General features: G+C 42.9%; 1 protein-coding gene and 15 non-coding genes across 16 annotated transcripts in view; 2 read left to right on the top strand and 14 right to left on the bottom strand.

Moving 5' to 3' along the window:
- Positions 1-13: 13 nt before the first annotated feature.
- The window catches only part of LOC130416214 (uncharacterized), a 38,047-nt gene continuing 15,841 nt past the window's right edge, over positions 14-22,219 (bottom strand). Inside the window, exons 11-22 of the mRNA XM_056742264.1 lie at positions 10,389-11,421; positions 9,432-9,564; positions 9,096-9,326; positions 8,746-8,841; positions 8,058-8,275; positions 7,824-7,904; positions 7,512-7,618; positions 7,073-7,330; positions 6,131-6,920; positions 443-1,112; positions 200-268; positions 14-114 (exon numbers count right to left, since the gene is read on the bottom strand). Of these exons, the coding sequence (XP_056598242.1) occupies positions 38-114; positions 200-268; positions 443-1,112; positions 6,131-6,920; positions 7,073-7,330; positions 7,512-7,618; positions 7,824-7,904; positions 8,058-8,275; positions 8,746-8,841; positions 9,096-9,326; positions 9,432-9,564; positions 10,389-11,421 (3,763 nt within the window). The 3' untranslated portion in view covers positions 14-37. The remainder of the gene's footprint in view (positions 115-199; positions 269-442; positions 1,113-6,130; positions 6,921-7,072; positions 7,331-7,511; positions 7,619-7,823; positions 7,905-8,057; positions 8,276-8,745; positions 8,842-9,095; positions 9,327-9,431; positions 9,565-10,388; positions 11,422-22,219) is intronic.
- On the bottom strand, positions 1,668-1,739 carry trnae-uuc (transfer RNA glutamic acid (anticodon UUC)). Its single transcript has one exon. It is a non-coding gene; the product is annotated as a tRNA-Glu (tRNA).
- On the bottom strand, positions 1,995-2,111 carry LOC130416230 (U5 spliceosomal RNA). Its single transcript, XR_008906063.1, has one exon. It is a non-coding gene; the product is annotated as a U5 spliceosomal RNA (small nuclear RNA).
- trnaw-cca (transfer RNA tryptophan (anticodon CCA)) lies at positions 3,261-3,332 on the top strand. Its single transcript has one exon. It is a non-coding gene; the product is annotated as a tRNA-Trp (tRNA).
- Positions 3,849-3,920, bottom strand: trnae-uuc (transfer RNA glutamic acid (anticodon UUC)). Its single transcript has one exon. It is a non-coding gene; the product is annotated as a tRNA-Glu (tRNA).
- On the top strand, positions 4,123-4,196 carry trnan-guu (transfer RNA asparagine (anticodon GUU)). The gene has a single exon. It is a non-coding gene; the product is annotated as a tRNA-Asn (tRNA).
- On the bottom strand, positions 4,846-4,930 carry trnas-uga (transfer RNA serine (anticodon UGA)). The gene has a single exon. It is a non-coding gene; the product is annotated as a tRNA-Ser (tRNA).
- Positions 13,482-13,554, bottom strand: trnak-uuu (transfer RNA lysine (anticodon UUU)). Its single transcript has one exon. It is a non-coding gene; the product is annotated as a tRNA-Lys (tRNA).
- trnal-aag (transfer RNA leucine (anticodon AAG)) lies at positions 13,694-13,775 on the bottom strand. Its single transcript has one exon. It is a non-coding gene; the product is annotated as a tRNA-Leu (tRNA).
- On the bottom strand, positions 14,464-14,545 carry trnas-uga (transfer RNA serine (anticodon UGA)). Its single transcript has one exon. It is a non-coding gene; the product is annotated as a tRNA-Ser (tRNA).
- On the bottom strand, positions 14,952-15,024 carry trnak-uuu (transfer RNA lysine (anticodon UUU)). The gene has a single exon. It is a non-coding gene; the product is annotated as a tRNA-Lys (tRNA).
- On the bottom strand, positions 15,195-15,276 carry trnal-aag (transfer RNA leucine (anticodon AAG)). The gene has a single exon. It is a non-coding gene; the product is annotated as a tRNA-Leu (tRNA).
- trnas-uga (transfer RNA serine (anticodon UGA)) lies at positions 15,964-16,040 on the bottom strand. Its single transcript has one exon. It is a non-coding gene; the product is annotated as a tRNA-Ser (tRNA).
- On the bottom strand, positions 16,382-16,463 carry trnas-uga (transfer RNA serine (anticodon UGA)). The gene has a single exon. It is a non-coding gene; the product is annotated as a tRNA-Ser (tRNA).
- On the bottom strand, positions 16,883-16,955 carry trnak-uuu (transfer RNA lysine (anticodon UUU)). The gene has a single exon. It is a non-coding gene; the product is annotated as a tRNA-Lys (tRNA).
- Positions 17,127-17,208, bottom strand: trnal-aag (transfer RNA leucine (anticodon AAG)). Its single transcript has one exon. It is a non-coding gene; the product is annotated as a tRNA-Leu (tRNA).

Below are 22,219 nucleotides of genomic sequence, written 5' to 3'. Positions count from 1 at the left end.
TTTAATTTCATAATTCATCAACACAAAAGTGCTGACACTAAAGTGAATAAAAACCTGTCGTTGTTTCTGTGGAGTGTTTCACTTCAGCAGCTGAGCACGCAGATGATGCTGGCGCTAACAAATGTAAAAATTAGGGAACATTTATTAAATATATCAACTTATTTAATACAAGATGTCATTTAAGAAAAAAAACACTCACACTGCACCAGTAGCTTAGAGGGGGTGATGTTCAGCATTGCAGTCTCCAGCTCAGCGTCTTCATCCATCTCTGTATGGTTGACAAACAAGAGTTAAAGGTTGCTTTTACGCTGCACTTGGAATTTTTCAAATGTAACTTCATACTTTACCTTATTCTTTGTAAAGCACAAAGTATGTTTATACTTATTGACATAAATGTAAAGATTCTCTTCTGAAGGCCAAATGAGGGGAAATAACAACTGACCTGTGGGCTCAGATGTGGCAGGAACATGCGGACGGGCAGACTGCTGCTGCTTCAGCAGGTATTGTTGCAGTTTATGCATCCGTGTCCCTCGGACACACTTAGCCCCCATTACAAAGGACGCGTAACCATCAGCTCTGCCGTCCCAAATCTCCTTCCATGTACTCTTGGCACGAGCTCCGAAACCAACCAGCTGATCGTCGCCTGGTGATGCCGCTGTTGCAGCTGGAGTTTTGGACGTGTAATGTAAAAGAGACAGAATCTCCTCAAAGCTGTGGGCGTACTGCATAAAAGAGACCAGGCTGCTCTTGCTGTGCCCCTCGGTCATTGTGACTCCTGCAGCCTCTTCTTGCTGAAGGTTCTTCATCAGATAGATGGTGTACCCCACATCATTTTCAAGGAGCCACCGGAAGGACTTCCCCTTGTATTTCCCAAACTGCAGGATGTACTCACCAAAAACTTCTTTTTGGTCTGAGGCATCACCTCCTCTTTGACGGACCACATTCAGAGCATTTTGTCTCACAAGCTCCAGCTTAATTGGTGCCGACTTGTCCTGCAAAGATAGGTTGTTTTTTATTGTTCTCGCCTGGTCAGTTGGATCCTGCAGAAGATATCCCAGCGGTCCCTTACGAAACGCAACCTTTACCCTTCCAGGAAAAAAAATGACCCTTTTCTGCATGATGACCTTTTTTTTAAAGTGTTAAAATTTACATTGGAATGAAAAAGATGAAAACCAGATGGTTTTTCACAAATGCAGTACAAACAGTGTTGTGATGCTGCTATGAAGTCGTTCACCGAGATTATGTTTTAGAACCAAAGGAAGCTTTTTGTACCCACATGACTGCCCACTTTAGCTCTTTTGGATGTTTAAGATTTTCTCCATGTAGAGGTGTGGTTAAAAACGTCAAGATAGTGTAAAGACATCTCGTAAAAATTGTCCCAGATGTACCTTCTGTACTTTTCAGTTGTCGGCACCCAGAACGCAGCACTTTGTGTCCAGCACTTGTTGCCTGAGACCTCAGGACGCACCATATAATACAAGGTTAAATACTGTTTGCTCACTTGAGTTTGGATTGTGCAAAGGAGTTAAAATGTAGAAGGTGCCAAGAAAGGCTGATATACGAGATAAGTGACTATTTGTTTGATCTCCTACACAGCTGACTCGTCAGAGCCTCACCGCTAAACAGCAGCTTTTTCATTAGAAAATAACCAATTGAGAAAATGGTAATTCCCATACCGGGAGTTGAACCCGGGCCGCCTGGGTGAAAACCAGGAATCCTAACCGCTAGACCATATGGGACGCCTTAGCTAACTTCTTCCGACCTGGAGCCGACATGCACTTCAACTGTTTCCCAGTACAGAGGAAGCGAAATAACAATCACACATTTGAAGTGCATCGCAGAAGATTTTCTACCTATCTGAGCAGGTGCTGACAATAAACTTGCAACAAACGTGGTGAAACCAAGAGTCCCAAAACAGCTAGGAGACAACGATGTACAGAAGCAATCCGACTGAGGCTGATTCTTAAACGCTCTGGTTCTTGGCACAATAACGAAGGCCTGCTGTGAGCGGAGCCGTCCAAAATTACATTAAACTCACGGTGGTTTCATTCTGCGGAAATCTTTCGTAAAAGGCAGAAGATTTATGCGTAGATCAAGAGAAACTCGAGCTGCACCCACCAGCTCTCGGCCCAGTGTGCTTCCTATGTCGCACCGCAATGTTCAAGGGGCTAATATTTGGTCGAGGCTCCTACCTGATAATTCACTCTGGGAGGGGCCATGAGACAAAGTTCTCTTCCATCAACAAAATACTGCAAAAGCCAAGTCTGAAGAGATGTTCCTGAAGCTAGCATCCTACCGACCACAGGTACTAGGATCTGGATCTTCCAAGAAATAAAATACAAATCTTCAATCTCCGACAACTCTAGCTGAATCAGAACAATGGTACTGTTTAGCGTGTTGACACATGGTTCATATGCTCTCCTACTTTGAATAAAAGCATCTGCCAAATGAAAAATGCAAATGGATAGAGTACGGCGTCCTTCTTCCTCTACTGAATTTCTTTTAACCAACAAATTAAAGTGTGATGATGTGTTGACCATTCCACCGAGGTCCAAAGGAGGATTCAGAAAGTCTGCACAACACTCTAAATTAGCCAAGCTTGCAGCCTTCCTACTGCACACATCCAATATCAAAAAACTAATCTTTTCCAAAGAGAATGCTATGAGATATCGGTTGCAGTTCGGCACAAAAACATTTCCGCAATTGCAAGCCAGTCCTCGTTAGTATAGTGGACAGTATCTCCGCCTGTCACGCGGAAGACAGGGATTCGATTCCCCGACGGGGAGCTTGAGTGTCCTTGTGGGTCATCCCTGCTTTGTCAGCTCTTATGTGCAGCAAGGTATGCTCTGTCAGTAGAACATGAGACTCTTAATGTCAGGGTCGGTAGAGGATAAGATTCAGCGTCGTGTGCTCGAGCCCCACGTTGGACGTGCAAATGACTTTTGATCGTGGTGTCTTTCACCTAGGCCTCGGTTCCCAGGCTTAGTGACAGAACAGTCAGGCAGCTTCTTGGAAAATACTGAACACTTGACGACTTAACCGTTATGCTGCAAAGGCGGCTCTCGGAAGACGGACGCTATATTTTCGTGCGGCGACGTTCGTTGTTATGACTTTGCAAACCTCTGCTGTTTCTTTCCAAGTCAAACCGTTGCTCTGTCCGAGAACAACAAATTTGACGTCTCTTTGTGCCGCCGTCTCCTGATGGCTTTCGTGCAACTGTCCGTCTCTGTGGCGCCATCGTTGGCGTCTGCCCAGCGAGAGGCCTCGTGGCGCAACGGTAGCGCGTCTGACTCCAGATCAGAATGTTGCGTGTTCAAATCACGTCGGGGTCAAGATTTCTTTCTGTGTGTACGGCTTGTTAACAACACCGTGAGGCTGATGTCGCACACTAATTGCTGCTAGGAAGTTGTTCACCGAGATTACGTTTTAGAACCAAAGGGAACTTTTTGTACCCACATGACTGCCCACTTTAGCTCTTTTGGATGTTTAAGATTTTCTCCATGTAGAGGTGTGGTTAAAAACGTCAAGATAGTGTAAAGACATCTCGTAAAAATTGTCCCAGATGTACCTTCTGTACTTTTCAGTTGTCGGCACCCAGAACGCAGCACTTTGTGTCCAGCACTTGTTGCCTGAGACCTCAGGACGCACCATATAATACAAGGTTAAAGACTGTTTGCTCACTCGAGTTTGGATTGTGCAAAGGAGTTAAAATGTAGAAGGTGCCAAGAAAGGCTGATATACGAGATAAGTGGCTATTTGTTTTTACCTCCTACACAGCTGACTCGTCAGAGCCTCACCGTGAAACAGCAGCTTTTTCATTTTAAAATAACCAACTGAGAAAATGGTAATTCCCATACCGGGAGTTGAACCCAGGCCGCCTGGGTGAAAACCAGGAATCCTAACCGCTAGACCATATGGGACGCCTTAGCTGTCTCCTTCCGACCTGGAGCCGACGTGCACTTCAACTGTTTCCCAGCACAGAGGAAGCGAAATAACAATCACACATTTGAAGTGCATCGCAGAAGATTTTCTACCTATCTGAGCAGGTGCTGACAATAAACTTGCAACAAACGTGAACTTGTCCAACTTGTCCAACTTGTCCAAGCAAAATCCTTGACAACTGTCTCTGTGGCGAAATCGGTTAGCCCATTCGGCTGTTAACCGAAAGGATGGTGGTTCAAGCCCACCCAGGGATGAAAGCTTTGTGGCGAGCAGCTGTAGTTTTCTGACCCCAAAATGCTGAGGCCCGCCAGTGGAGCTTACTCAACAGAGTCTTACTCTAAAACAATACGGCTTTGCAAACACACTGAAAGAAAAGATGCCTTTGGCTTCTAAAGCCGGGAGTTAAACCCGGACCGCTTGGGTGAAAACAGGAGTCCTGACTGCTGGACCATGCCTGACACCTCAGCAAGCGCAATACGGACTGCAACTGTTTCCAAGAGATTAAGAATCGGAGTAGCGACCCTACATTTTCAATGCAAGTCGGAAAGACTTTTCATTTCTCTGCACGTGTAGTAGCAGTGATTGGATGAGCTGGGTTTAAACATTCTAAAGAACAGCTGAAGAAGTGCTTGGCGCGGCTCTTTTTGAACAAATTGCAGTGCGTTGTTCGCCCGATTGAAGGCGTTCGCCACCAACACATTTCCAAAGCGAGCGGGAAGCAGTTTATTCAACCCCCCCAAAAAGTTGCCTCGGTCCAGATTCGCTGAGACCACAACACAGAGTACTAACCAACCACACGATCAAAGCGAGCTAACAGACGGCTGCACAGGGCTCGGCCGAGATGAAGTTTGCTCTTTCGCCTCTAGAGATACAAATCAACATCTGAGCTTAATAGACCGCAAACGTAGTCGGCAGGATTCGAACCTGCGCAGGGAGACCCCAATGGATTTCAAGTCCATCGCCTTAACCACTCGGCCAAATATGGGGCAAAATGGACTGTTATGGTGGGGGAAAAGAAAAAAAAAGAAAGAAGAAGGGGGAAAAGAAAGATTGAGCAAAAAATGAAGTAAAATTATAGTATATTTAATATTATAATTACAAAAGGTAAAAAAAACGTATTCAATTTTATCAACAAAATACCTAAGTGCCCATTTAGATCCAAGTAATTGTAATGTTTTTTTTTTTTAAATCGATCTATTTCACTATAACTTCAATAACTGCATTAACTCATATACTGCACCATACCTTTAATAACCGCATTAACTTTCTATTGCACTGCAACTTTAATAGCTAATGTCTATAATCAATGCACACCTAAGTCACTTGCACTACTGTATAGTCTAAATTGTTATCTGTTCATAACCACCTGTACACTAATGTTCACAGTATATAGCCTTCTGTATATATTGTCCATAGTACATACCGACTGTCATATTGTCATAGAACATTCCTTCTGTAAAGTATTTTCATAATAGTTTCATAATAGTATTTTTATGCCCATTGTATAGTATTTTCCTAATATTGTATTCTGTATTTATTCACACTGTATATCATGCACTTGCTAATTGCACTTCTGGTTAGACCTAAACTACATTTCGTTACACTGTACTTATATATGTGTACTGACAATAAAGTTGAATCTAATCTAATCTAATCTAATCTAATATACACTTCCAAAATCCTTATATATATGAGATACATTAGATGTAATAGTAAACATTTATTAAATACAATATTAAATATTAACAATAATTATACAATAACTAGAATACAATAAGAAATAGAGAGAGCTATCCTTCAAATTCTGTTAACCTAATACACTACTAAAAATTTACTGTAACTAGATTTAAGACAAGTTTCTTAAAAAAATAAAATAATGTGGTGTTGGTATGGTAATGTTTGTTTGTTGCCTACAAAGAGTCTTTCCACTCTGTAATGCTCTGGCCCGACGCTGGACAGTACCATTTTCCTCTAAGCTGAGTATGACCAGTAATTTTGCTTCTTGACTTGCCACAGATTTTGGATTGATAGTGGTAGTCGTCTTTTGTTTGCCTTTTCTTTGGTGGCTCCCCTCTTGCCACACGCTGTTCATCCTCAAGTGCTGCCTTGTGGAGCCTCCATGCACGTTGTCGGTTTTCAGGTGGTGGCAGAGCTAATGGCTGTTGACCAGGGGGAAGGGAAGACCAACCATGAGGTGGGGGTGGAGCCGATGATGGATACCCGGGTGGAAGGGAAGACCACCCATGAGGTGGGGGTGGATCTGATGATGGATACCCGGGTACAACGGAAGACCAACCATGAGGTGAGGGTGGAGCTGATGATGGATACCCGGGTACAACGGAAGACCAACCATGAGGTGGGGGTGGAGCTGTAACGGATACCCGGGTGCAACGGAAGACCAACCATGAGGTGGGGGTGGAGCTGATGATGGATGCCCGGGTGCAACGGAAGACCAACCATGAGGTGGGGGTGGAGCTGATGATGGATGCCCAGGTGCAACGGAAGACCAACCATGAGGTGGGGGTGGAGCTGATAATGGATGCCCGGGTGCAACGGAAGACCAACCATGAGGTGGGGGTGGAGCTGATGACGGATACCCGGGTGAAAAAGACCAATCAGAACACTCAGACCAGGTATTCCACCCAGGAAAGTCCTGTGCCTCAGGACAGAAGAAATTATTCTGTGCAGCAGGAGAATAGTCTGTGTCATATGGAGATGTGTCTCCTAGCCCAGTGCCTGTGAGTGCATTTGAAGACACTGCAGTTCCACTTCGTGCATATTTACGTTGACGAATGACTGCCTCACCCTCCCGATTCTCAGGCTCCTTGAACTCAATGGGAACATGTCCATGTTCAACAGGTCCAGATGGGAGCTCCCTTGGCTTTGGCAGTGGCTCCTTCGCTATACCAATTTGCTGGGGAAGCTCCACTCCTTGCAGTAAGGTGTCCCGATCAGTTCGTTTCTGTCGGTCAAGAAGCCTTTTTAAAAAAAAAAAACATCTTCAGTTCAAGAGTTATATAAACACTGTGAATTAAACCATTCTAAACAAATGCAAACTAATAGTTAATTTAGAAGTTGTTATAAGGAATATGCTACTAAAGTGAAATTAGGAAGGCAATAACCAACTCACCAAGATGACACTGTAGTGTTGTTGATTGTAACTAGCACCAGGTTGGTCTTGTCGAGCAGCTCTCGGCAGTCTTCAAGCAGCTGCTTGATGTGACAATACATCATCACAATTGCCTGTGTAATTGGAAAGGTTTTGCCCTTATTGTCTTTAGGTCTGTTTCTGGCTTCCCTGAATTCCTTCAAAAGCTTGAGTGCGATGCATTCTGAAATCCTGTTGATATCAGGTCTCTGAGCTGCCTGGCCATGGGTCATGAATAGTCTGTGGATAAAACAATGCATTTAATGCATTTTGTATGTTATTCTATGGTTCATTGGAGCTTTATAAACATACAGACTAATTAGGAATTTTTATTTTATGCAAATGAAAAGTGAGGGATAATTTATGATGGCACACACTGTAAAAATGTCCTTTAACACAGGTGCACCACAATTTAACTCACCTCTCAGCTGCTTGCTGACCAGGGGCTGAGCCACTACGCTTTCGAGAAGCTCTCCAAGGACCTGGCAAGATCCTTTTCTTGCACTTAAGGGAATACTTGGAAGGGGACTGATCAATAGCATGCAGACACGAATACAACCGCAAGATCTCTGCTATCTCGTTGGTTGACAAAGCAGTGATAGTCCGGTTGAGGCTAATAAGGTACCCTGCCAGGTTATCCACCGCCAAAAAAAACGAAATCCTGGATTACAGTTCTTTGATAAACTGTTCTTCACAAATTACAAGCATAAGCATCACGTATTAGAGTCTTTACCAGAGATGATGTGCTGGGCCCAGCGCAGGACATGTCTTCAATGTCAGGACTGTGAGAGCCACCACTTGGAACAGGGGTTTCCTAGATAATTTTTGAACATTTGTAAGTATACCAATTAAACATTGTAGAGCATTACTTAAATTGAATATATAAATTATAAAACAACTCATGTATTGCTCATATAAGCTAACATTCCTATGCAATTTCAATTTAATTCAAGAAAATGTATATTACCAGAGAAGAGGTCAATAAATCATCATGACTGCTGGAACTGCCAATAGTGCGTGTGTTTAAACTGATGTCTGCTGCATCACATATTGTGACATCCAGACACTCATCCTCCTGAACTTCAACCTGCATCTCTGGCAGAGTGATTTCACCAGGCTCCAGTGGAGAAAGTAGGTCTCCTCTGCCAGATTGTGCCAACAAGTACTCCACTGCTATACGCTCATCTGCCAAAAAGAGGCATCATATTGTAAAAAGAGGAATATATCAGGCTAAATCATAACAGTAAATGTGATGAATGTGGTGTTGGAAATGAATAAAAAAAAATGTGATTTAAAAAAAATACATAAATAAATAAAGTCACACATAGACAACTCAACCAAATACGCTGAAAACACACAGACACATCTTATAACAGTATAGATAGATAATAGATATGACCACCGTTACAGCAATGATCATTCCATTAAAAATGGAATGAATTAAAAATGGAATGAATGGTTAGCGTTTAGGCAGCATTCAAACTCACAGCAAAGCCTGGTATTACTATAGTAAGAGAATGTACAGTATTGAATCTTACTTGTGGGTTTCCCATGGGTTATGAATTCTTGCAGGAGTGCACATCCGAGGAGTCTTTTGCTGAGGACATTAATGTGGGACATTAAACGTACAACATAGATTTTAGTTTGTGATGTACCACTCATGTCCACAGCTTGAAGAGCCCGGTTGATGTTCCATCTCGATGCACCCTCAAGCATGTACATCTGAGTATGTACAGCATTACATCTCCACCCTGTAAGGAAAAATGTGTGACATTGTCAAAATACCATTATAAACCCCTCTACGAACTTCCAAAGCTGACTACCAATTAAAGCTAATTCACTTGTTAACTCAACCTGTGGAAATTGAATTCCTTTATTTTACTTTACTTTTTTTTAAGTCGTATTTAAACTGTTTTTTGTTGTATTCTTCCAAAGTTTAGAAATTCCTTTATTGTGACAACACTACATAATTACAGACATGATATTCTTGGTATTGTTACCATACCTGGAATGAAAGTGCACTGATGGCGATGAAAGCTTTCAAGAGAAGAGGACCCTCTGCCACACCGCAGTACATCCAGAACCTTGTCACCCTTCTGTAACCCAGAGCCCAGCTTTGTGTAAAGCTGAACACCAGGCGGGTCTTGGATACAGGGTAAATGTTTCTGTTGTACCTCCCAAACGTGCATCATGCTCTCTGGATTAATGAGGCGCAAACCAGTCGTGTCGGTCAGTTCTGTTGGAATATGCCCCTGAAGTTTTTTTAAAAAGTATGTTCTTTTTCGCTTCTTTAAGGTGAGAGAAGTCATCCTTGTCCCATTCAAAGATACAACTGGACAACTTGGAGCAGAAAGTGCCATACAGTGGATGGTGCTCTGTTGTAAGACCAGCAGTGAACCGTCGCATGAAGTGGAAAACATCAAGGCGAACTTTGAACTTCCAAGGTCGAAACCAGGTAAGAACTGGAGTAACACCTACACCAATGAGAAACAATGAGCGAGTTTACACATCTTCTTAGATTTAAATTTGTATCATTTAAAAATATGCTAATGCTATTTATAAATATTCTCTTAAGCCTCTAAATCCGTCAGATTTCACTTCTTTTAAAGAAACATTTTTATCAGGCTCCTAGGTTCAGTTCCATAGCAGATAGCAGATAATTCAGAATGGGCTGAGCGTTATTTAGAAGTCTTTGAAGCAAGATTATTTGAGTAACATATACTTTACTTTGAGAGCATTCACTCATCATTCACTCATCAACATTATAATCTCATTTTTGACAGAGGTGGCTTTTAGAGGGTTCTGCATCTGAACGAACATGAACAAAATATGAACACCTAAAAAAGCCATCTAAACACCATTTTCCTAAATTAGTGGGAAACATGCAGATCTATGATTTATTGTCATTGAGACACATGCCAAAAATTATTGCTTATATGGATTAGAAATGTATAAATGCACACACATTCCTGTTAAGTAATGGCTTAAGTTGACAAACCTGTCCCGCTGCAGCAGTCCCTGTCAACATAAATCGCAGCTGGATCTGGCTCCCTAGCATCCCTGTATCACTTTACAATGCCCTGACACAAGTCATCTAAGCCGGCTCCCTCACCCGTGGTTAGGACACAGTTCAGAACTTGGCCAAATTCATTACCAATGTTGGTCATCCAGGTAGCAGTGTCAGCAATGCCACCAGCAAGCTTTTTAGTAATCTGTATAAATGCATTAAGATAATACAATTTGGTATATTCAATATAATTTAACATGCATTTGGCTCTTTATGTGTATTTATGTTTACCTTTTTGGTAGAATCAAGCTTCAGGATGCTACCATATGTTGATGTTACAACACCCTTAAGCTCATCAAGGTGATTCAGGATTTCATCGGCATGGGCAGTCTCAAACCACTGTGCCAGCGGTAGGGGGCGAAAAGGCGGGGGCTGCTCATAAACCACTTCCGATTGGGTCAGGGCACATCTCTTTTTGTGGAGCTCACAGTCTGTCAGGTAGTCTATACTCCGTCTTGCCCACTCCTCACTATGAATTTCTTCTAGCACTTGTTTCAAGAAACTGGAGCTGTTTCCTGCAGTTCTTGGTTTCATCAAAGTCGCACACTTCCTGTCAAGGGCAAGGTGAGTGGTGAGAACAGCGGGGAATTTATTTCTGTGGGAGGGATCCAGCTGTTTAAGGATCTCTGAACTCCAAGGGCAGACAGGTATCATACATTTACTCCAGCGAGGGTAGTCCACTCCAATTAAGTAATATGTGGAGTCAACATCAATGACTTCCCTAACTTTAGTATAAATGCCTGAATGATGCATCTTCCTATTGCACCGTGTACATTTCAGAGGAATACCCCACATCCTCATTGGTGCCCACAGAAACATCCTCTGCCTAAAGTAACTGCTAGGATCAGGAGTTGAAGTAATAGGCTTGCTGGGACTCGGTGGATGAAACCAGTTTTGTGGAAACTGCTGCTTCAGTCGTCCTGTGGTGTCATACAGACACTGAGCTATCCACTTTTGGTCTGCTGGTTTGAGCACTCGACAGAACTGTTTGGGGAGAAAACTCAGCCAATTTACTTCTGGAGGCCTTAGTGTAATGTCCTGTGATGGTGTTTGTACTGCAGTTTGTGGAGCTCTTTGCTGGTCTTCGATGTATGCAGATGACTGTGCAATGGATGATGTTGGATCCACAGATGTTCTGTCCCCATCTGAAAGACTAATCAAACGATGATGCTTGTCAATGTGGTTAAACAGTCCAACTGCACCCCAGACTTTTTCACCACACTGATCACAACATTCTTGGACATGGTTGTCTGAAAGATGTTCACTGAAACCATCCACATTAACATCTTCGCTACAAAGAGCACACTTAATCGAACTTCTGCTCTGCAGGGCTGGTCTGGAGCCTGCACTGGGCTGCGGGGCTGGTCTTGAGCCTGCACTGGGCTGCGGGGCGATGCTGAAGCCTGCACTGGGCTGCGGGGCTGGTCTGGAGCCTGCACTGGGCTGCGGGGCTGGTCTGGAGCCTGCACTGGACTGCGGGGCGGTGCTGAAGCCTGCACTGGGCTGCGGGGCTGGTCTGGAGCCTGCACTGGACTGCGGGCGGTGCTGAAGCCTGCACTGGGCTGCGGGGCTGGTCTAGAGCCTGCACTGGGCTGCGGGGCGGTGCTGAAGCCTGCACTGGGCTGCGGGGCTGGTCTGGAGCCTGCACTGGGCTGTGGGGCTTGACTGAAACCTGCACTGAAGCTTGCACTGGGCTGGGGGGATTGACTGGAGGCTTCACTGCTCTGTGGGGCTGCCTGCGTCTCTAAAACTGTCTGCTCAGCTGACTGTTAAAAAAAGTGTAAACATCTACATCCTTGCTATCACTTTGTAAATCAATTTACATTCTTGCTGGATAAAATAATTCATCTCTTAAATATCAAATAAATAAATAAAACGGATAAAACAAATGCAGAATTGATGAACATAAGAAAAGGGATAGTATAACAATATTGTGTCATAATATACTTAATTTAGAGTTGTTCATAATCTGTATTAGTCTGTGTGTCCAAATATCTTTCTCTGTTTTCAACCAATCAAATAAGTTTATACAGGTTTGGAATAACTACAGAGTTAGTAAATCATGAGATAATTAAAATTTTGGGGTAAATTATCCCAAGGCTTCACAGCTCAAAAAATGAACATTTCACCCTTGTGTTGGCGAGTTTTTCACATTTGTCATCACATACCTTATCATCACATTCCTTTTAATCACATACCTTATCATTACATACCTTATGAAAACCACATTTCCAGGGGATTCTTTTGCCAAAGATATCATATGCACGGTTTTGTTTGTGTAATGGGCAGTTATTAATTCTTTTAATATACCTTTAATATACATGTTAGTGTTAACAAGTGCAATTGGATTTAACCAAAAATTGTCTAAGCGCATTGGCATTCTGAATTTGGACATTCATCATCATCACCATCACATTATTACAGTTGTTGTAACTTAATGTACATATACCTAAGGCATTTTGCTATTGCAAAATGAATGGCCATGGCGATTTCTAATTTCTAAGTGTTAAACCACAAATTACAATTTAACCGGTTTAGATGAAACCGTAGTGTCAAACTAAGCAACGTTACAATCAGATTCTCTTTCAAGTGATAATGGACTCACCTGCACGCTATCCGAAGACTTTAAAATGATTAAAATGTTTATGTGATTTAAAATAATCCCAACTGTCTCGCGTAGCGCTGGGATGGACGACACAAATGATAATGTTTCGGCCAATGTTCGTTTTGCCCCATTTCTACCAATCAGAAGAGAGCGTTCGGATTGTTACAACTTGTGTTAGGAATTATTTCGCAAGTGTTAGGATTTAAGTAGAATGTGTTAGGACTTGTTAGGACTTATTTAGAATGTGTTAGGACTTGTTAGGACTTATTTAGAATGTGTTAGGAATTGTAACGAATCGTTAGGAATGGCTTTGCTGTCCGATCGCTTGAGGGTACGGCCACGACTACAACAGGTTCCAGGCCTTCTGGGTTTCGGTCGTGCTGCTGCAGAGGACGATGTCAAAAAGGGAAAGGCAGGACTTCAATAAGGACTGCCGTAACCCGGATTCGAACCGGGGTTGCAGCGACCACACCGCAGAGTACTAACCACTATACTGTCACGGCTAGCCAACATGCCTCCGGCAAAGTGACTGAGTGACTACATCTGCAGGGAGAAGATTGGCAGCTTTTGGTGAGGTCTCACGGAATTCCTTGAGCATGTGCTCAAAGCCAATGTGTAGACTCCAACGCACGAGCATACTGTTTATTTAATTTTTATCAACAGAGGGAGGGCCCAGAAGAGCTCACAAGGTAAAGGTGACTAACAATGTGGAAACACATCGCCCGAACAGGAACTTGAACCCTGGACCCTCAGATTAAAAGTCTTATGCTCTACCGACTGAGCTATACGGGCTCTTGAGTTGCGGCGACGTGTTGAGTACAACAGGTGAGTGCAAGTTCATCCCTCATAAATACACCCTAACCAGCTAATGTGGCTCTGGAGGTAAGACGAAAACTAGACTCACAACGATCCAAGCGGAGCAAAGACCCACTGGCAGCGGTGGGATTTGAAACCACGCCTCCAAAGAGACTGGAGGCTTAATCCAGCGCCTTAGACCGCTCGGCCACGCTACCTCAAAAAGGCACCTTGTTCCGGCGGTTTCCTCCATGGTGTTTTACAGTAGGCCCGCTGTGACATTTCGCAGACAATCAAGAGCTTACAGGGTTCTGTCGGCCTAGGGTTCAGTGCACCTTTCTGATGCAGGGGTGTTCAGTCCTATATCTGGAGACAATGCCATCTGTTGATTGCAGTTCATCAAGTACCCTTGAACCGGGTAACGGGCTCTGGGAGCTGAAAGTCAGACGTGTTTTAAACACTGCCCTGACAGCTCATCTTTGGTCTTTTATCTGGCCGTGCTTTCCTTAAAGGTCCATGCAAAGAAAACATTTATAAAATCACATTAAAGGCTATAAAGTATGTACACATTGTTTTACATTAAAAGTTTACTCGTTGTTGTATACCTAGTTGCATCGACAACCCATCGAGCACTCCTGTACCAGTCAATTTGTGTTATATCAACATCTCGTGCCATCTGTTGCAGAGTCGCTCTTAAACATTTGTAAAATCACATAAAGGCTATAAAGTATGTACACATTGTTTTACTACATTGTTATATACCTAGTTGCATCGACGACCCATCGAGCACTCCTGTACCTGTCAATTTGTGTTATATCAACAACACGTTGATCTGTTGCAAAGTCGCTCTTAAAGAAAAACGTGGTAGTCTATAAAGGCTTGATCTTCTTCTCTCTCTCAAGCAGCCGTAGTCGGCAGGGTTTGAACCTGCGCGGGGAGACCCCAATGGATTTCAAGTCCATCGCCTTAACCACTCGGCCACGACTACAACAGGTTCCAGGGCCTCTGGGTTTAGGTCGTGCTGCAAAGAGGACGATGTCAAAAAGGGAAAGGCAGGACTTCAATAAGACGTGGTGCCCTGCCGTGACCCGGATTCGAACCGGGTTTGCTGCGACCACAACGCAGAGTACTAACCACTATACGATCACGGCTAGCCAACATGCCTCCGGCAAAGTTGCGCTACCAAGACTGAGTGACTAGATCTGCAGTGAGAAGATTGGCAGCTTTTGCTGAGGTCTCACGGAATTCCTTACGCATGTGCTCGATGAAATCCCTGCTCAAGGCCAATCTGCAGACCTACAACGCACGAGCAAACTGATTATTTAATTTTATCAACAGAGGGAGGTTCCATAAGAGCTCACAAGGTAAAGCTGACTAACAGAGTAGAAACACATCGCCCGAACAGGGACTTGAACCCTGGACCCTCAGATTAAAAGTCTGATGCTCGACCGACTGAGCTATCCGGGCTCTTGAGTTGTAAAGACGTGTTCTAAGTGTAGGCTCTCGGGTTGGGGCTTGTTGAGTACAACAGGTGAGTGCAGGTTCATCCCTCATCAAACACACCCTAACCAGCTAATGTGGCTCTAAGGTAAGACGAAAACTAGACTCACAGCGATCCAAGCAGAGCAAAGACCCACTGGCAGCGGTGGGATTTGAACCCACGCCTCCAAAGAGACTGGAGCCTTAATCCAGCGCCTTAGACCACTCGGCCACGCTACCTCAAAAAGGCACCTTGTGCCGCCGGTTTCCTCCATGGTGTTTTACAGTAGGCCCGCTGTGACATTTCGCAGACAATCAAGAGCTTACAGGGTTCTGTCGGCCTAGGGTTCAGCGCACCTTTCTGATGCAGGGGTGTTCAGTCCTATATCTGGAGACAATGCCATCTGTTGATTGCAGTTCATCAAGTACCCTTGAACCGGGTAACGGGCTCTGGGAGCTGAAAGTCAGACGTGTTTTAAACACTGCCCTGACAGCTCATCTTTGGTCTTTTATCTGGCCGTGCTTTCCTTAAAGGTCCATGCAAAGAAAACATTTATAAAATCACATTAAAGGCTATAAAGTATGTACACATTGTTTTACATTAAATGTTTACTCGTTGTTGTATACCTAGTTGCATCGACAACCCATCGATTACTCCTGTACCAGTCAATTTGTGTTATATCAACAACTCGTGCCATCTGTTGCAGAGTCGCTCTTAAACATTTGTAAAATCACATAAGGGCTATAAAGTATGTACACAGTTTTTTACTACATTGTTATATACCTAGTTGCATCGACGACCCATCGAGCACTCCTGTACCTGTCAATTTGTGTTATATCAACAACACGTTGATCTGTTGCAGAGTCGCTCTTAAAGAAAAACGTGGTAGTCTATAAAGGCTTGATCTTCTTCTCTCTCTCAAGCAGCGCAGTCGGCAGGGTTTGAACCTGCGCGGGGAGACCCCAATGGATTTCAAGTCCATCGCCTTAACCACTCGGCCAGCTGAGGTCTCACGGAATTCCTTATGCATGTGCTCGATGAAATCCCTGCTCAAGGCCAATCTGCAGACCTACAACGCACGAGCAAACTGTTTATTTAATTTTTATCAACAGAGGGAGGGCCCATAAGAGCTCACAAGGTAAAGCTGACTAACAGAGTGGAAACACATCGCCCGAACAGGGACTTGAACCCTGGACCCTCAGCACTCCATCGACGACCCATCGAGCACTCCTGTACCTGTCAATTTGTGTTATATCAACAACACGTTGATCTGTTGCAGAGTCGCTCTTAAAGAAAAACGTGGTAGTCTATAAAGGCTTGATCTTCTTCTCTCTCTCAAGCAGCCGTAGTCGGCAGGGTTTGAACCTGCGCGGGGAGACCCCAATGGATTTCAAGTCCATCGCCTTAACCACTCGGCCACGACTACAACAGGTTCCAGGGCCTCTGGGTTTAGGTCGTGCTGCAAAGAGGACGATGTCAAAAAGGGAAAGGCTTCTCTCTCTCTCTCTTCAATAAGGCGTGGTGCCCTGCCGTGACCCGGATTCGAACCGGGGTTGCTGCGACCACAACGCAGAGTACGCAGAGCACTATACGATCACGGCTAGCCAACATGCCTCAGGCAAAGTTGCGCTACCAGGACTGAGTGACTAGATCTGCAGTGAGAAGATTGGCAGCTTTTGCTGAGGTCTCACGGAATTCCTTACGCATGTGCTCGATGAAATCCCTGCTCAAGGCCAATCTGCAGACCTACAACGCACGAGCAAACTGTTTATTTAATTTTTATCAACAGAGGGAGGGCCCATAAGAGCTCACAAGGTAAAGCTGACTAACAGAGTGGAAACACATCGCCCGAACAGGGACTTAAACCCTGGACCCTCAGATTAAAAGTCTGATGCTCTACCGACTGAGCTATCCGGGCTCTTGAGTTGTAATGACGTGTTCTAAGTGTAGGCTCTCGGGTGGGGGCTTGTTGAGTACAACAGGTGAGTGCAGGTTCATCCCTCATCAAACACACCCTAACCAGCTAATGTGGCTCTGGAGGTAAGACGAAAACTAGACTCACAACGATCCAAGCGGAGCAAAGACCCACTGGCAGCGGTGGGATTTGAACCCACGCCTCCAAAGAGACTGGAGCCTTAATCCAGCGCCTTAGACCGCTCGGCCACGCTACCTCAAAAAGGCACCTTGTGCCGCCGGTTTCCTCCATGGCGTTTTACAGTAGGCCCGCTGTGACATTTCGCAGACAATCAAGAGCTTACAGGGTTCTGTCGGCCTAGGGTTCAGTGCACCTTTCTGATGCAGGGGTGTTCAGTCCTATATCTGGAGACAATGCCATCTGTTGATTGCAGTTCATCAAGTACCCTTGAACCGGGTAACGGGCTCTGGGAGCTGAAAGTCAGACGTGTTTTAAACACTGCCCTGACAGCTCATCTTTGGTCTTTTATCTGGCCGTGCTTTCCTTAAAGGTCCATGCAAAGAAAACATTTATAAAATCACATTAAAGGCTATAAAGTATGTACACATTGTTTTACATTAAATGTTTACTACATTTCCTAGTCTTAATGCACAGATTGGTCTACCTGGTGTTTAAATTAAGGGGCCACATGTATTAATGCATTTAAAGTTACAGTTCATGAAAGAGCAATGTGTCCACCAAGTTCATACGTGTGGCCTATTCTTATAAACTGCAGGGGGACTTTTACCCTGTTTTTCTCTAAGTCATACAGGAAGTTACAACATGCAGTTTGTAGGAATGGGCCACGTCTAATAATTTGGTGGACATCGACTTTCAGGGCATAATTCCACCTTCTGCGAGTTGATGCTAACATATGTATGTCTAATAAAGTGTACTTAGGAAATAACATGGTTTTTAAAGCACACAAATGCATTTAAATTTATAGTTTATGAATGAGCAATGTGTCCACCAAGTTCATACGTGTGGCCTATGATGTGGAATAAGTTGATCTTGCAGTTCAAAAATTGCTCAGACAAAGATGGTCGAGGTGTCAAAGATTTGACTTCATTTGTTCAAGTGAAACAAAGTGAGATGTCCCAAGTCATTCTGAAAACATCTGAAAATCGGGTGTTTTCCAACATCTAGTTATAGTGAAACTTCTCAGAGGTGTTTCCTTTCGAAACCAACCTAAAATTCCTGCTATCTCTTATTTTTTGTTATCCAATTGTTCTTGTCTGCCAACATTATTTCTAGGCAACAAGTTTTGTATCTTATGGTGGAATTTTAACCTTTACTCAGTTTTTTTTTAAATAACTTGCTCTATAAAATATTGCTGGATTTTGTATTGCTGAAATATGTTGTGCTATACTTGATGAAAATCATTATAATATTTTTATGAAAACAATCATTGCATAAGTATGTTGATTCTATCATTATTTGTATATACTCCTCTGGGTTAGTGTGATTTCAGAGTATTCTACTTACACAACTATTTTACAAACATTCCTATGAATACTTCTTCATAACCGGGGTGAATATAAGAGCCCCATATTATACATAATATGATCAAAATGATACTCAATATATTACCCCCTTTGGGGCTCCATAAGAGTCCCACATCTGATTAAGACTAACATAAGAGGAATATCTACTTCAAAGTGAATATATCAGCGTGAACAAAATGAATCAATATCAATGATAATACTCATTATTTTATGTGTATGCGTATAATCTATAAAATATAAAAATCCATCTGACCTGACTAGGTTGTCTCGTAACACCGACAACTCCTGTTTGTAACCAATTACTTTATAAAAATGGCTTCTACATTAGATTGCAAATAGTTGATCGTCACTGACCGAGTACACCACCATCTGATGGTGAGGAGCAGATCTAGTAATCATCTTAACTGCCTGCATTATGCAAGGCCAAAAACACAGTAATATCAGAATTGGAGCCAAAATGCAGATTATCAACATCAATATTTTATGCAAATTAGGAAATTTGTTGTCAATCCAGTTCCATATTGAATTATCAGAATCAACTGTCCTGTAGGAAGTTGAATAATCCTCTTCTCACACGCCGTTGACTGTCCATTGATCGATGAGGCAAGATAATAGCTCTTCCATGTAGCTGGACTAAAGCAAACAGTCCTGTCCAGTTCTTTGGTAATGATAAATATAATTGATGGCCACACAGCCAGTAGTATCCCTCAACGACTCCCGTTCCCTCGTGATCAGGAACATGCACAGTTGAGCACGATGGGCATTTTACTCGTCTTCTTTCGGAAATAAGAATGTACTGGTAGGTAACAACTGGCTGTGGTACTTCATGAGTAATGCTGACAGTCGTAGATGGAGGATTTAGGTAGTCTGCATAACAAAGACAGGCTATACAACTTCAATCATTTAAGGGTTTATAAATTAATGTACATTTTCACTCTGGTGTTGTTCCCAAAAAATGATGTCCTGACTTTCTTTCATAATAGACAAGATTGCTAGGTACATGTTTAACAGTTGCTATCTGAGGAAGAGTGTGTGGAATCCAAGTATCATGCATAATAGTCATAATAAAATAAGTCATGTATAAAAATGTAAAGGAGACATAGACAGGTAAGCAGGGTACTGTTACTTTAAATGTTATGATGTCTAATCGCCTTAAACCACATTTAAGATGTTACTTAGATCTAAGTTCAAAATAAAGGATACAAAGGGTTTCCAAATATTCTCAAAATAAAAAAGTTTCTCTTTTAAGGAATATGTTATCTTTTCCATAGCTAAACAGAAGGACATATTATTGATCCACTGTATGATAGAAGGCATTTCTAATCTTTTCCAGTACAGAGCAATTAAACGCTTAGCCTGAAGTATGCCTATGTCAATCAATTTACGGATATTACTACAAAGTACAATATGGTCTGGGATACTTCCCAAAATAAAAATCTCTGGTTCCATTGGAAGATTTATTGAGACCACTTGGTAAATTAATGCCGCCACCTCCCTCCAAAATTCTTTCACCTTAGGGCAGCTCCACAAACAATGTAGAAGAGTACCTTTGTCACTTGAACATTTAATGCATGTGTCTGGAATATTCGGGTTTATTTTGTTCAGCCTCACTGGCGTAATGTACGTTCTCATTAACCAGTTATATTGTATCAGTTTAAAACTTCTATTGAATGTTTGCAATTGTGCTTTCATACATATTTCCTCCAACTTAATTAAAGGGATGTTTGATTTTAAGTCCTCATTCCAACGACTCAATTTATCTTTCGATGATTCCTTAGAATTTAACTCTAACAATATATAAAACTGAGATATTAAACCTTTAGACTGTGGGGGTTTAGAAAACACCGCGTGGAGAGAGCGTGGTTTGAGACAGAGCTCTGTCAAACTTTTTCTAAATATATCGTTTATTCCTGTTATTTCTTAATATCTATGTTCTAAATTGATAACTCACAGAGGGTTAAACCTATCCTTAAGTGTATCCCATACCAAATATAGTCATATAACGCACAGATAAATTTGTTTTGTATGACCGTTCGCCATTAGCACTACGGCTGTTAGCATTCCCAGCCTTTAATCTCTGAATATTGCCTCTACTGCTTAACTCACTGTTCTCATTATGACACCACTAATGGCTTATGATTCAGATATTTGTTTAACGTTACCTTTGAGTGCAGATGATGAATCTTTCTTCGCACTTCAGTCAGAACTGGAAGTATTGGAGAAGCAGATCCACGACCTACTCGAGAGGCAAACACGTCTGCGAGAACGAAAAATCGCGCTGGAAACATCCCGGGCTGAAGCTCGCAAAGCTGCGGTAAGTGCTTGACGTGATTGTAATACTCCTATCACTTCTACTCCGTGTGTTTCTATGCACAGATCCCAGGCTTCAAGAACACGACGAGCCGAAATGAATTTCACTCCTGCACCTGCACACACACGGCGAGAGGCGAAATCCAGGACCGGAGCGATGAACTCTCCCCCACCGCCGCCACCGGTCTTCGAGATTTCTACGAGAAATCACTATGCTGCCCTCTGCGAGACGAAATCCAACGCTGTGGTCATCGGAGACTCAATCGTCCGGGACGTACGCGCCTCCTTCAATGAAGGTAAGGTGCGCACTCACTGTTTTCCTGGCGCCCGTGTTCTCGATGTCTCTGCGCAGGTAACTGCGATTCTGAAGGAGGATGCAAGTGTGGGAGCCGTAGTTCTGTACGCGGGGGTCAATGATGTGAGAATGCGGCAGTCGGAGATCCTGAAGAGGGATTTCAGGAGTCTGGTCGATACTGTTCGCAACGCATCGCCCACGGCGAGGATCATCGTATCAGGGCCGCTTCCTACTTACCGACGAGGGAACGAAAAGTTCAGTAGACTATTTACGCTTAATAATTGTTTAATGTCATGGTGTATTGAACAGAAGCTGCTCTTTGTAAATAATTTTTATCTGTTCTGGGAGCGACCAAGGCTCTTCCGCCCCGACGGGCTGAACCCCAGCAGCATTGGAGCGGAAATTCTGTCTGACTACATCTCAAAGACGCTACTCACCATTTGACTAGTAAGTACAAATTTTAACTATAGTCTGTGTTCTTCTCACCCAACTGTTAAGAATGTTACAGTTAAGAATGTTACTGCTTTCAAATACATAGAGACTGTGTCTGTCCCCCGAATAATAAAACCAAATAATCATTTATTTAAAAGTATGAGAAAAAATCTTATCATGATTAAACCAAAAGACAATATACTTAATGAGCAAAACCAACGCCTAAAGTTTGGGCTACTTAATATTAGATCACTAAATCCAAAGGCAGTTATTGTAAATGAAATGATCACAGACAACAGTTTTGATATACTATGACTTACTGAAACCTGGCTTAAGCCAAATGATTACTTCGGTCTTAATGAGTCTACTCCACCAAGCTACGGTTATATTCATGAACCACGTCCGGTTGGTCGAGGTGGTGGTGTCGCAACAATCTTTAGAGACTTTCTTACCGTTACTCGGAGAACAATGCATACATTTAAATCATTTGAAATGCTTGCGTTGAACATAACAGTTCCAAACAAAAGTAAAAAATCATTGGTCTCTCTTACATTGGTTACTGTGTATAGACCCCCTGGGCCTTACACTAATTTTCTGATAGAGTTTGCAGACTTCTTATCGGATCTATAGGTTAACGTCGATAAAGTACTGATTGTTGGAGATTTTAATATCCACGTAGATAGTGC

The sequence above is a fragment of the Triplophysa dalaica genome, unplaced genomic scaffold, assembly GCF_015846415.1.
Source record: "Triplophysa dalaica isolate WHDGS20190420 unplaced genomic scaffold, ASM1584641v1 Contig2, whole genome shotgun sequence".
Classification (NCBI taxonomy): domain Eukaryota; kingdom Metazoa; phylum Chordata; class Actinopteri; order Cypriniformes; family Nemacheilidae; genus Triplophysa; species Triplophysa dalaica.
Note: the sequence above shows the minus strand (reverse complement) of the source record. Positions and strands in the feature narration are given on the sequence as shown.